Source organism: Dermacentor albipictus, chromosome 1 (assembly GCF_038994185.2).
Source record: "Dermacentor albipictus isolate Rhodes 1998 colony chromosome 1, USDA_Dalb.pri_finalv2, whole genome shotgun sequence".
NCBI classification, from domain to species: domain Eukaryota; kingdom Metazoa; phylum Arthropoda; class Arachnida; order Ixodida; family Ixodidae; genus Dermacentor; species Dermacentor albipictus.
In genome coordinates, this window is record NC_091821.1 from 420,082,400 (window position 1) to 420,096,695 (window position 14,296).

Consider the following 14,296-nt stretch of genomic DNA (forward strand, 5'->3'; position numbering starts at 1 on the left):
GCCCCCCATACAGAGCAGTGTAGTGGGTTTATAAGTATTGGGGACTAGGACACCAACTCGAGGTCAACATGGCGACAGAAGTTCACAGCCATTCTTGGGTTGCACAGCTCCTGTGGGAAGAACGAAATCTACCCCTTAAGAGTGATTCCTAATATTCTCGCACCCAGAAAGTCTGTCTGCTTGAAACCTAAAGCTGCCCAGCAATGGCCATTGTGGGCTTTTCAAGGTCATCACTCGTGATGGCCTCCACTTGCTGTAGAAACTGAACTGCCTGAATGATGTCTAACAACTGGCAGTGTTTTACGTCTTTTTCCTGCAGATGAAAATTGGCCATGAGCTTTTGTCTCAGCCCAACAACAAAGGATTTTGCCACATTTGAGGAGGTGGCCAAAGTGCATGTTACTATGAGCAGCATGTAAGGCGACTAGGACTGCATATGGTTTCGTTGCCTGTGTCAGATTCGAAGCTGCTAGCCTGGTATAATGTGCTAGATAGGTGACAGGCATTGCTGAAGATGAAGTGCCTAGACAGATAAAATTAGAATGTTAATGTCTGTGGCAATCCGGAGCTACATCCTCAAACACCTTGTACACCTTCTGTGTGCGTGAATGTACACTACTCAGCGATTCAAATGCAATAGTACTCAAACCACATGGTGGTTGGTGCTTATTGTGCCAACACTGAGAACATGCAGTTGCTCTACCCTCGTCGTATATCAGAATGCATCAACTTGGTGTCCCCTGCAACAAGTGCCAACAGCCATGTGGCCCAAGTATCACATTTGAATCACTGAGCTCTGCATGTATGTGAATGTAGAAAATGTATGGCAGCCTTACATTTGCATTTCATGTGTTCAGGGAAATACCACAGCCACTGGAAGAAGCATGACAGCTCCATGAACGATGGTGAGTGGCCATTGTGCTGCCAACACATTCCACATTCTTGTGCACAGTGATGGAATCAGCGATGTATATGTGTCACCTTATCGCAATTCTCTAAAGGTGACAGCTCCGAGAATACTGGCGGACGCAGCATGGCGACCCCTATGTCAAGCACACTTTCAGAAGGCCTAGACAGAACACTGGTAAGAAACAGGCCTCTTTTTTGTCCCTCTTTTTCTCTTTTGGAACAGGGTTAAGTACACTCATTTTAGGATCAACTTCATCAAGTTGAGGAACTGTGGTGTTTCTTCAGTTTTTCCAAGATGTAGTGCACTTATGGTAAGGTGCAGTTCTGATGATTCCTAAGTCCCCTTCTTGTTCGTTCTAAAATGTGAACATTTGTTTCGCTTGTTTACAAATGTGAGTGAGGCCCATGCGACCTTGGGAGTGTATAAATATATTTTCCTGATAGCGTTGTCCCAGAGCAGGCGACACTATCAGTCGCGGCGGCGGAGTGCACATGAAAGTGTGGCTGGCTACGCTCAATTCTTCCCGCCAAGATGATGTATGTGGCATGAAACCGTATCATTCATTGCCAACCCCTAATTTATCAAAATGATTTGGTTTCTCATTCAAATTTGCTTTTCTTGATTCCCCTATAATTTGGAAAATTCTGCGGGCCCTTTCCATGTAAGAAATACGTATCGGTTTGTGGTAGTACTTACTTGCATAAAAGGTTGAATTTCTATAGAACGAAATTTCGATATAACAAAGCAAATTGACGATTTTACCAACTTCGTTTAGTGAGGTTTAACTGTAGTAGTGTGACCGTGCTTCTAAACGAATTAGCAGGAGATTACAAGCATTGCTCAGCACTTAATAGAAATTGTGGAATGTCAGAAAAAGCACTTTTCAGCAAAAAAAGATACAAAAAGAAGTATCACATTTTTACTACCTCTAGTTCTTTTTTCCTTTTTCACATCTACTATACATGCCACAGTTCTCATGCTTTCAGAATAGCACCAGCATTTCCTCATTTCACTCTATAAAATTTAGGGTTTTGCCCAGGTTAGGGATTTCACCCAGGTTAACTGGATAAATAAAGTGCCAAGGTATGTATGTTATGTCATTCTCGACCATCTCCGGTTTCTTAAGAATTAGTGCCTTTTTAGAGCCTGCAAACAGTCTTTTCCTTAATGATCCCTTTTGAAAAAAAGAAGTTACAAGATGAGCACTGTTTGAAATATGTTATCAAGCTTAAATGTATAATGCATAATTCTGCAGATCGTGCTCGTGCAATCGTGAATGAAAGTTTGGAAATCATGGCTGTTGCTGAAATATTTTCCAGCCTGATAACACGTTGTACAATGCATATACGACTAGTGCTGTGCTCATCCCTATTGCATGCTGAATGGCTGTTCCAGAAGAAAATTACATTTCTTGCTGCTTGCCTCCAGTTTTTGCTCACAATTATTTGTGAAATTACCCCCTTGTGGGGGGAGTTAAAAAAAAGTAAAAGAATGGCTTCTCTTTAATTTTTCTTTAAGGTTTTCGATTAGCGAAATTCCACAACTGATTATGAATATTGGAAAAAAATGAGCTCTGAATGTAAAATATTTTCTTATTTAAAAAATAAATGTGAAATGACGTTTGCACAGAGTCCATTTGGTAAAGAATCTTATATGCTTAGGTACATGAGGCTTACGTACATTAGCACTACTGGGCAACTAAGGAGTTTGAAAATCGGAAAGCCACCTTTAGTTATCTGGGGCACCGCAACAATAGCACTCATGGAACAAGGGAACTGCGTGTCACCAGATGCATGCACAGTGTTGCATTCGTTGAAGGGGACAAGTGTGATATTACCGCAACACATTATTTTAATGGGTTACAAACTTGGCGAGACTGGCCAAGTAAGAAATTGTGACAGCAAGCTCATATACAGGGTGCTCCAGCTAACTTTAGCCAGAGTTTAAAATTATGCAAATGCCACATAGCTGGACAGAACAAAGGTAGTGTTATTTGCCATTGCTTGGATATACCCAAACTATTTTTTTTCATTGCACCTAATTAGATAGTCTTAGGTAATTAATCAACTTTTCAAATATGAGATGAAAAATGTCAATGAGGAAATCGTAGAGTGACATGAGAAACTCCCAATACAGCTTTCTGTTCCTCAATACGTGCTACATAAAAGTGTTTTCCTGAGCGTGAAAGAAGCACGCAAAGTGCCTCGAGTGGCCAGTCGAGCTGCAGTTTTGTGTGCATTTGCACTCCTTTCAGGCTGAGAAAAACATTTATGTAGCATGTATTGAGTGACAGAAGGCTTTATTGGGAGTTTCTCATGTCACTTTACAATTTTCTCATTTACACTTTTCATCTAAACATAATATTTAAGAACTTAATTAATTAAGACTAATTATCTAATAGGCAGAATGAAAAAAAATAGCATGAGTATCTCCAAGCGATGGCAAACAACATTACCTTTGTTCTGTCCAGTTACGTGCCATTTGCATATTTTTAAACTCTGGCTAAAGTTAGGTAAGGCACCTAACTTTAGTATGGTGTCCTACCTTCAATAAGAATGGCTGCATGACTGCGAGCGATTCTTATTGAATGAATGGAAATTGTTGAGCTAAGTTACCTGTCCAGCATGTTCAACCAGGTAACAGTACCTCTGTGCAGCAACTGCAGTCCCCTGCAGCAGAATTCAGAATGCTAGTCCTTTCTTCCCGCATCGCTCTGTCCCCCTCAAGACTATAATACAACCAGTGTTGTTTTCCGTAATAGTATTAGAAAGAAACACATATTCAGCAATTAGAATAGTGAATCATCGAATAGAATACGAATGGGATAGGAGACTATCCACTTTGTATTTGAAATTTCAAATATTTGCTCACTCATATTTATCTTTTCAGACAATGCATTTATCAGACACCCACAGAGCACTTTTTGGAATTTCTTGCTACGAAGTATATTTAGCAAAGATGTTAACGAGTTTCTGCATTGCATGCTAGGTCAGAATCTCGACCATTTCAAATTTGGAAGTGTGCTTCTAAGGAGCAATGTGAGGATGGCCGACATGATGTGCCATCATTCCTACTTGTATTTGGGAAAAACAAAGCAGCCAGTGGAGTGGTGGCTGTGGCATCCAGCCCAGCCGAGAACAAAAGTAGATTCTTTTCACCGCTTGCGACTAATGACGGCACATGATGAGGATGCGCAGCAATCACAATGACACTACATACTTGCACTTAATTTCTTTCCTCCAAATCAGAGAATTGATGTTCCATGATAACGAGTTAAGATCAGTACCATTCATCCGTAATGTTTCAAAAGATAATTGTTAGGCCACTTTGGGACCTAACACAAATATAGATTTGGCAAAACTTGTGAAAGGTGCTTCTGGTACAGATGGTGCTTTCCGATTTTCTTTCGTGTTAACCACTTTTTCTCAGAAAACATTGATCATTTTCTTTCTCATGGCTATTCAGTCAGAAAGCCCATTTTCTTTTTCATCAAGTTAAATATACTATGTAGTCGCAAAAGATGCGTTGCTCCGAACTTACTGGAACATGTCTGAACTAACTTTGGTTACCTGTGATCAATTTTTGATCTTCAAACCTTTTGCCTACTATACAGAAGGAGAAGCTGCTAGAACAAGACATTGAAGAGATGAAGAAGCAGATGATGATGTTGGAGAATGAGCTGCAGAAAACCACTGTTGGAAAGAGAATAACTGACAGCTACTCCCACAAAGATTCGTCTGCCAACAACGTCGTTGCCATGAATGGTGAGTCAAGCTAAAAATTTTGTAGCTGAGTGGCAAAGCAGTGTAGGAGAGAGCTTGAATCTATGGCTTTTTTTATGTGTGTGCCTCAGATCAAAAGAGGAAAAAGAATTATGCAAATGCCGCACATTGTGAGAATTGAAAAGAAGAAAAAACTTCAACCAAAATTTGTTTTAAAACACAATGCTTCGGAGCCCGACTAGCTCCTTCTTCAGGGTTGAGGTGGCGTGAGGCGTAGCAGTGCTTATATGCGTTTTTGGCACTTTGACAGGCACGTTGATACTTCTTGTAAGCCTTGAGAATAAATGGCAGGAAGTGTTCCTCGTGAACGATTGATGTTATACCCCTGTCACACTGGATTTTTTAATGGCATTCAAACCGAATGGCATTAGCATCAAACGAATTTATTTGGTTGCTAAACAATTAAATTTAATGCCATTAAAATTGAATGTATTCCGCAATAGAATGAGTTCGAGAAATTCATTCGGCTTCACACTCAAAGCGAATGTATACTCTCCACCCCAGAGACAAGGCAAAATATGACATTGAGCATTCGTAACTTCAGAAGCACTTATGTAAAGAGGTAATTAATTTTGCGTGGTTTAACTAGAGACAAGCTGTACGGCAGGCTGTCACAAAATGTTTTTACTCTCCACCTCAGTGGCGTTTGGCGGCCATCGCTTTGCTAGTCGGCTATACTGTAAACAATCGGGTGCCTGTATGCACTTGTTTCCCACTTCTTAAAGGGCATCTGCATCTATTTGACTATCGAGCATCTTCCTCTGATCAGTATGCGTTGCTTGCAATGCAAAGCATGCATAAAGTATTAACTGCTTCACTTACTCAAGGTGTCTACCAACCGGGAAAACCAAGATTTCTCAGGGATATTGAGTCGTCTGGAAATACTCAGGGAAACTCAGGGAATTTGTGCTTCTATCAGGGTAAAGGAGCTGTAACTTTATTGAAAGGGAACGAAAGTCGCGGTAATGCTGGCTCGAGTAACAGAGGGATCGTAACGAATCGTCTTTTGATGCTGTGTCATTGGTTAGAGGAGTTGCCAGTGTACAGTCAACAACTGACTTTCTTGATGCATGATAATTCAGACGGCTTCGCAGCACCAACACGTGCCCGATAGAGTCAATGTATAAGAATGTCTGAAATTTCAGACGCGAGAGCCCTTCGCCATCCGATTTTCCGGACTTTTGCCGCGACCGCAGGTCTGAAACGGCATTGATCAAAGCCAATACTGCCGTTTTGATTATCTCGCCACCTCGAACCGGCGCTCTCACTCGAAGTCCATCCGCTGGCTCCCATAGCCACCACCGTGGCAACGCTAGGCCTAGCTGCTTCGACGTTCACTATTAAGCTTCTTGATGTTTTGTGCCGTGCTTTTCATTAAAAGAATTCGCCACTGCCAAGAATGGCACCGACTCCACCTTTGTGGTCCTCGCGATTGACTTCGAATTTAGAAAAGCACGATGCGTTGCATAGTGCTGGTTCCCGAAAGTCGGCTTCGCCTCAGTACAGTAGTGTTACGCGGTGAATCATACACGAAAGTATTGTGGTGAAGCATAACAAGCGTGGAAAGAGGCAATTGTCATGGGAAACGGTATGTATTCCTTCAATATACACGCAGGCACCCGCAATCTCCTGTCACGGTACAAGCACCGATATGCTTAATAAGTGTATTGGCATGCCTTCAGAGCTTCTTTATATGTGCCTGCGGCGAGTTTAGCCCTTAAGGGCGGTAAAAGACGTACATTCATTTTTTCGGAATGCCCGATTTTTCTGATGTTCTCGCGGCCCCTAGGGAGCCTGAAAAATTGGACAGTGACTGCACAACTGACCAAGAAGATGCTTCAAGTGGTCCGTGAATAGGGAGGACCTATGCATTGAGGAACAAATGAGAAAGGAAGCCTGTCGTCGCTTCTTTTAAGGTGCTTGAGCGCAAAAAACAAAGTGTTGGCTCTCGCTGAGAGGCAGTTGCCCCTAATACAAACCAAAAGGAACTCTTTAAAGCAGTAAAACACAACACTAAGCCGTTGTGTGTGATGATGATGATGAGTTGAGGTTACCAGCCATTGAGAGAGAATCTCCCTTGTGACAAAGTTCGGGTCTCACACCAGTAAGCTTGCTGTCAGTTGAAAGAAATAGCTCATCTTCAAAAATATTTGCTTCTGTATGCATCTCCTTTTTATTTGCATTTGGGAATATTCGACAATCTGTGCTGCCACAATTTTTTTAAGATAATTTCTTTTTGCTGTGCATTTTACGAACCCCTCCTTTCTGTTTTCTTTTTGAAGAATATAAGCACTACTCCTTACTATTCAAACTGGATTAAGTCGTTTTTTATTTTTTAACGTGCTTACTAGAGAGCGACAGCATCGGGAAACATGGTGTCAGCCTGTCTTGACATAAAACAGTTCTGTGTACCTCAGGGAATTTTGCAAAGGCACTCAGTGAAAACATGGAAAACTCAAGGAATTTGGAAACGTCAGCTTAGACACCGTGCTACTGCAACTGAGCATCGTCGTTCAGCGCTGCCATGTCAGTCATACTGTTTGCCTGCAATTTATTGGCTATGGCTACTTCACTGGCTAAGCCTTGTCTTTGCCTATAGTGGCCAGACATTCGGGAATTAGAAATTTTATGTGTGCGTTATTTCAATGGGGCAATTGCCTATATTTATATTAAAATAGATTGACTTTTCAGACATCTACACATACCTTGTTCTACTTTTCTCACAAATTTTTCGGCAATGATTGCCATTAATGTCATAACCGAACGACATTTTTTTCCTGTGTAGCACTACCACGGGTCGAATGGCATTCGTTGCATCAAATGTCATTCGAATCTAATCATATTCAAATGTCCAGGTATTAGTCATTACCTTCCAGATGTGCTACGATTCCCAAAAGAGCTGCCGCCAGTGGTCGTTTTCTCTCTCCATGATGGCACTATCGGAGATAAACTTTTGATCAAAATTAGTTGGAGTTTTCCTTATCTTTAATTCAGTGGTCCCCGACCAGGCAGATATCTGCCAAATGTTTACCTTTGATTGTAGAAATGTGTTATGCAAAGTGATTAGCAACTATCTGGCTATTCAACACCACTTGGCATTCCATAGAGCATCACCAGATGGGTCAACATGTTTGAGTAAGGCAAACAAATGCTTATGTGACGTGAGCAAACGTGTGACAACAGCAGCAATGAAGTTGCGGCGGTGACTCACAGATATGGCAGATACAGCCATGGCATGACGTCTGAGTTATTGTACTCGGGCAAAGAAGCGTTACCTGTTTTGTTACGGCCTGGGCCAATCCCAAAGACAGTCAGTGCAATGTAATGTTGAGTATCAAAGCTCTAGCTGCTATTAGGGAAAAACTGGGAAAAGTAAGGCCAATGCCAAAGCCGGTGCACTGCTACATAAAAAGCAGTCACCGCTATAGGAGAAGCATGGGGGAAACTGATGCACTCTTACTTTTACAACCAACCCTTTGCAATGCGACATGACGCATGCAAAAGAGCAGTAAGGTTGACAGTTAGCAATCATGAATTCCATTCCTGCATATGTAACCTGACAGAAACTGGTGCATGCACTTGTGTTCTCACTTTTAACCCCTTCTGTGCCTCGTTATTGTTCTAAATTCCGGCCAAAAATGGCCAAATTATTTTTCAAGACCCCCAGTTGCCAACGTGGTTTACTTCCTCTGGCAGAGTAAACTCGCTCCTGCTTGCACTGCCCTGCAGATTGAGTGCTGGCATCTACCAAAAGCATGACAAACTGCTGAGATGAAACCAGCTCATTCACAGCAATGCTAGAAAATCAAAAGTATTGTCGACGAGCTCTGCTCGTCCATGGCATGGAAGTGGTTTAAAGCAAACTGTTGCTTTGTGACACGACGCACACGCCAGTCGTCTCCATTTCAAAGCACTAATTGGCATTGACAGAAGAGAAGTGTGCATGCATATGTGGCCTCATGTGTGGCCAGCCCCATGAGCTACACATTAGGCTACAGATGCATGCTAACATGTTGGACTGGAATGCAGAATCAATTCTTCAAAATCACGTTTCGGTGAAATTATACCACAGTTCAGGCTTTTGTAATCTATAATTGGCTTTACACTGGACTGGAATCCTCTGTTGATGAAGTGCATTTGCTGGCTTATCTTTTAGAGAACTGTACAATATCAGTTGTCTTGCACTTGTTGACGTTACTATCAGCTGGCTGCTGCATATTACTTTTTGCCCATATATATGTATTTTTCTTTTCTTAATAAATGCCACGAAAGAAAAAAAAAAAACCTGTGGTCTAATCAAGCTTTTGTGCTGGGGGACACTCGTTCAATCCCTCCATTAGACACAACTTTGTTTTTATTGAAAAGAACCGAAACGAAGCATAAAGAATTAGAATTAGCTCGTGAATCACAAAAAACAATTGAAGAAGCTAAAGATCATTATTTGACTTATACCCTGCGCACTTCATTAAAGTCTGATCCAACCCGCCGTGTTTGCTCAGTGGCTATGGTGTTGGGCTGCTGAGCACGAGGTTGCGGGATCGAATCCCGGCCACGGCGGCCGCATTTCAATGGGGAAGAAATGCGAAAACACACGTGTGCTTAGATTTAGGTGCACGTTAAGAACTCCAGGTGGTCGAAATTTCCAGAGTCCTCCACTACGGCGTGCCTCATAATCAGAAAGTGGTTTTGGTACGGAAAACCCCATAATTTAATTTTTAAAGTCTGATCCAAAAAAGTTTTGGCGTGTAATTAACCCTAAAGATACGGACACTGTAATAACCCTAAAGGACGCAGATGGTTGCATGGTGCCCAATGAAGCATGTGGTGACCTCTTGAACAACACTTTCAGTCAAGCTTTTACCAACAAACCGCCACTCGACCAGTTTTGTACCATCTCTCTTTCTACGATAACTCATCCAAGCGAGCCCATCACCGTTACTGCAGCAGGTGTATCATGGGCTATTGACAGGCTTGGATTAATGAGTTCTTATCTGGTCGCTCTCAATCAGTAACTATTAATAACAACCAGGCACGTACCCAGGATTTTTTTTTCGAGGGTGGCCCACCACCTCTTCCATCATCATCATCATCATCCTGTTTTATGTCCACTGCAGGATGAAGGCCTCTCCCTGCGATCTTCATTTACCCCTGTCCTGCGCCAACCGATTCCAACTAGCACCCGCGAATTTCCTAATTTCATCGCTCCACTTAGTACGTTGTCGTCCTCGATTGCGTTTTCCTTCTCTTGGTACCTATTCTGTAACCCTAATTGTCCAACGGTTATCTACCCGGCGCATTACATGACCTGCCCAGCTTCATTTTTTCCTCTTGATGTCAATTAGAATATCGTCTATACCCGTTCGCTCTCTGATCCAAACCGCTCTCTTTCTCTCTCTTAACGTTATGGCTAGCAATCCTCGTTCGACCGCTCTTTGCGCGGTCCTTAACTTATTCTCAAGTCTCTGCCCCATATGTAAGCACTGGCAAAATGCACTGATTGCACACCTTAGTTTTCAATAATAATGGTAAGCTTCCAGTCAGGAGCTGGCAATGTCTGCCGTATGCGATCCAACCTATTTTTATTCTTCTGTGAATTTCCTTCTCGTGATCAGGGTTCCCTGTGATTAATTGACCTAGGTAAACATACTCCTTCGCAGTCTCTAGTGGCCGACTGGCGATCCTGATCTCTTGTTCCTTTGCCCGGCTATTTATGATTATCTTCATCTTCTGCATATTCAGCCCCACTCTTACACTCTCTCTGTTAAGGTCTCCAATCATTTGTTGTAACTCGTCTGCATTGTTGTACAATGGAACAATGTCACCGGTAAACCGAAGGCTGCTGAGATATTTGTCGTCGATCTTTACTCCTAAGCCTTCCCAGTTGAATAGTTCGAATTCTTCTAAGCACGCAGTGAATAGCTTTGGAGAAATTATGTCTCCCTGTCTGAGCCCCTCTCCCTATAGGTATCTCCCTGCTTTTCTTGTGTAGAATTAAGGTAGCTGTAGAACCTCTGTAGATATTCTTACGCGAAGGACGAGTCAGCAAGACGAGAAACTATTTACAGATTATATTTACAACAACGGTTGCAGTGCTGACCGGTTAGATTCACAGCGCGAGCCCAGTTCGTTCTTCCTCCTCTTTTCTGGAGTGATGGCACCCACGCACCTTGTTCAAACAAACAAATAGCACACGCATGTAGCAATATTTTTCAAGCTTTTGACGTAAGCGTTCTGTAGTCCTTGATTACGTAGTGCCTCTATGACTGCTGGTATCTCTACTGAATAAAATGCATTTTCGTAATCTATATAAGCCACATAGAGTGGCTTATTGTACTCTGCAGATTTCGTGATAACCTGATTGATGACATGGATGTGATCCATTGTAAGGTATCTCTTCCTGAAGCCAGCCTGTTCCCTTGGTTGACAAAATCCAGTGTTGCCCTTAATCTATTGGATATTATTTTGGTAAATATCTTATATAATACTGGGAACAAGCTAATGGTCCAATAATTTTTCAATTCCTTATCATCTCCTTTTTTGTGGATTAGTATAATGTCTGCATTCTTCCAGTTTTCTGGGACCCTTGCAGTCGAAAGACACTTCGTATAAAGAGCCGCCAGTTTTCTGAGCATTATGTCTCCTCCATCTTTGATTAAATCGACTGTTATTCCATCTTCTCCCCCCGCTCTTCATCGTTTCATGTCTTGCAGGGCTCTTCTGACATCGCTAGTTATAGGAGAGTTTCTGTATCCTGTTCATTACTGTTTCTAAGTGAGGTATCGTGACTCCTCTGGGTACTGTATACAGGTCAGCTTAGAATTTTTCCGCTGTTTTTACTATATCTTCGAGATCGCTTATGATATTATCCTTCTTATCTTTTAGTACATACATCATGGTTTGTCCTATGCCAGGTTTCTTTTTTACTGATTTCAGGCTGCGTTCATTTTTTTATGGCTTCTTCAGTCTTTCTCATGTTATTGTTTCGAATATCAGTTATTTTCGCCTTGTGGATAAGTTTTGACAGTTCCGCGAATTGCGTAGCGCTGTGCGGCCACCATTCCCATACAACCGCGTAGAGCGCAGTACTCTGCGATTCTAGACGTACTGCGCTCACCGCGAAAGGTTAGAAAAACACCCACATAAGCACAGCAGAGAAGTGGCTACGTGAGGCGGTTCGACCAATAACTGTAGAAGCGACATTCAAAACAAGTAATTATTCTCCACTTCCAGCGCGGCGTTTTCTCTACTTCCTTTTTAAACAAAAAGACGTTGATCCATAAATATTCTCATAAACAAAGGTTACCTTTTCTTTTTATTCGCTGTTGCTTGCAGTTTGGTTGTTGCCTTGGCTTTCTCCCTTAGTAGATCGCTTAATTTCTCAACTCCTTGCGATTTTTGTTTCCAGTTGCCAACTTTGCACGAAAAGTGCTATACAATTACGGAAAAACAGACGAGATAACGGGCGACCGTCATCTTGCATATGGGTTTAAGGGTTATTGCAGGGTTTCATGATGGACGCTCTTTCACATTATTTTATTTCCCATCTTATCTAACCCACATCACGTGTATATGGTTCCGGGCATCTGTCAGCGTCGCGGCGAGCCGTAACTCAAGGAAATAATGAAGCAAAGGGAAAAGTTAAACGCAATTGGCGTTTTCTCAGGCCGCAACTCGTTCCATGAGAGTACAGACCAGCTGAGTAACAGCCGCATCCCTCTCCTCGTCCCAGGATCAGCCTAAACAAAGAAGGTTGAACTAACAAAAGCAACAGCTATGCGCGTGACGATTGAATAGATGGTGACAACTGAACGCATCTCGAGTTAATCGTGCGGGTGCGGAATCTATGAGAAAACTGTCCTTCACATTACAAGAGATGCCGATAACTACCGCCATCTAAAAGGAGTGAAAAAGGCAGCATAATGCTGACCGATGAACAGCTGCCAAGTCACAACATTGATCTGGCGGCGCTTTAGAAATATGTGAGGAGTGGTGGCGTGGGTGGGGAGGGGTATGCCACTTGATTTCGGAGGGGGGGGGGCGGGCCGCCCCGGGCCCCCCCCCCCCTGGGTACGTGCCTGATAACAACCTATCTACTTTCTGCCCCGTTAGGTCAGGGGTCAGTGTTAGGCCCGTTATTATTCCTAATATATATTAATGACATAGCTACTAGTATAACTTAAACAATACGGCTGTTTGCCGATGATTGTGTAATTTATAGACAGATAACCACCCCTGATGACGTTGCCATATTACAAAAACATTTAACCACATAACCACATTAGCTGAGTGGTGTCACGTATGGAAGATGGAAATGAATGCAGATAAAACTGAGGTCATGACATTTTCTTCCAAGCTAAGCTTTCCATCTAACGTATACACTCTACGCAATTGCATACTCGAACGAACCTCTTTTTTTAAAATATCTTGGCGTTACTCTTACATCTGATTTAAGCTGGGCCATGCATGTTGAGCACATTATTAACTAGGCAATAAAAAAAACTTGGCTTTTTAAAGCGCCATCTGTACCTTGCAAACAGTGACACAAGACTTCGTGCATACATTGCGTACAGTGTGCATTGGTCAAAACCTACCGTAAACCACACACACTGCACTAAATCCATCAAATGCAGGATTACATTTATTTTGGGACCTAGGGTTCTTTGCAGCAATAAAACCGTGTTATGCAGTGAAGCATATCAAGAGTGCAAAGTGTATGAGTGCTGAGGCATCGACTGTACTGGCAGCCATTTAGAGCTATTCCTAACTTTGCTGTGGGGTGATTACACGAGAGACCAACACGGGTCCAAAAAATTCACATTTAAGGTTTCATTGAATATTTATATTTTATGCACATATCGCTCTGGTAGCACAAAAGTGAACTTGCCTTCTTTACCAAATGGATACTTGAGGAGGAAAAAATACAAAAATTGTTTAGTGTGGAGGCGCCATATTCATGCACTGGGCATTCTGGGAAATTTGCAGAAATGTGAAATACAAGATATTATGGCTGCAAAGAATATAGTTTGTGTGTAAAACATATACATAAAGAAGAGTCAGCTAGCATTGTTTGAGGCTTCTGTGCAAAACAGAAGTGTTTTAGAAAAATTTCATAATTTGCTATACTTTTCAAAAGGTGGCTGTATTTATGAATTTTTATCTGCTAAACCAATGCATGTAGTCTTTAGAAATTTGGCGGCTTGTGAGACCTTAACATGTTCAACACTTATGCTGAATATGATTGCTCTATCACAATTTACCATTCTTACAATTTGCCTCAAATGTGGTTTTGACACAAATGAACACTAAAAAATAAAAATTAAGAAGACATCATTAATTTTTCTTAAAATCTTGTAAACAGCTGTTCACAGACCCTGTAAAAAGAGCATTAAAAATTGTGGAGCCATTCCACTTTGTGAAGGTGGATGACCAGCAAAGCTGTAGCACATCACACAGAGTTAGACAAGTGTAAATGTACTCATATATTTATTTTCATCATTTGATAATGGCAGTGATCATAGCTTTGGGATTACTGCAATATACACCGATTGGTTTGATTACAACCTTAGACAGAATCTTGGTTAAATGAGTGCATGACTGTTGTTCA

At 41.8% G+C, this 14,296-nt stretch overlaps 1 protein-coding gene across 1 annotated transcript in view; it reads left to right on the top strand.

Moving 5' to 3' along the window:
* LOC135900392 (uncharacterized) overlaps positions 1-14,296 on the top strand; it is a 68,260-nt gene that overhangs the window by 41,078 nt on the left and 12,886 nt on the right. Inside the window, exons 9-11 of the mRNA XM_065429882.2 lie at positions 858-905; positions 1,002-1,084; positions 4,524-4,674. Coding sequence (XP_065285954.1) covers positions 858-905; positions 1,002-1,084; positions 4,524-4,674 — 282 coding nt within the window. The remainder of the gene's footprint in view (positions 1-857; positions 906-1,001; positions 1,085-4,523; positions 4,675-14,296) is intronic.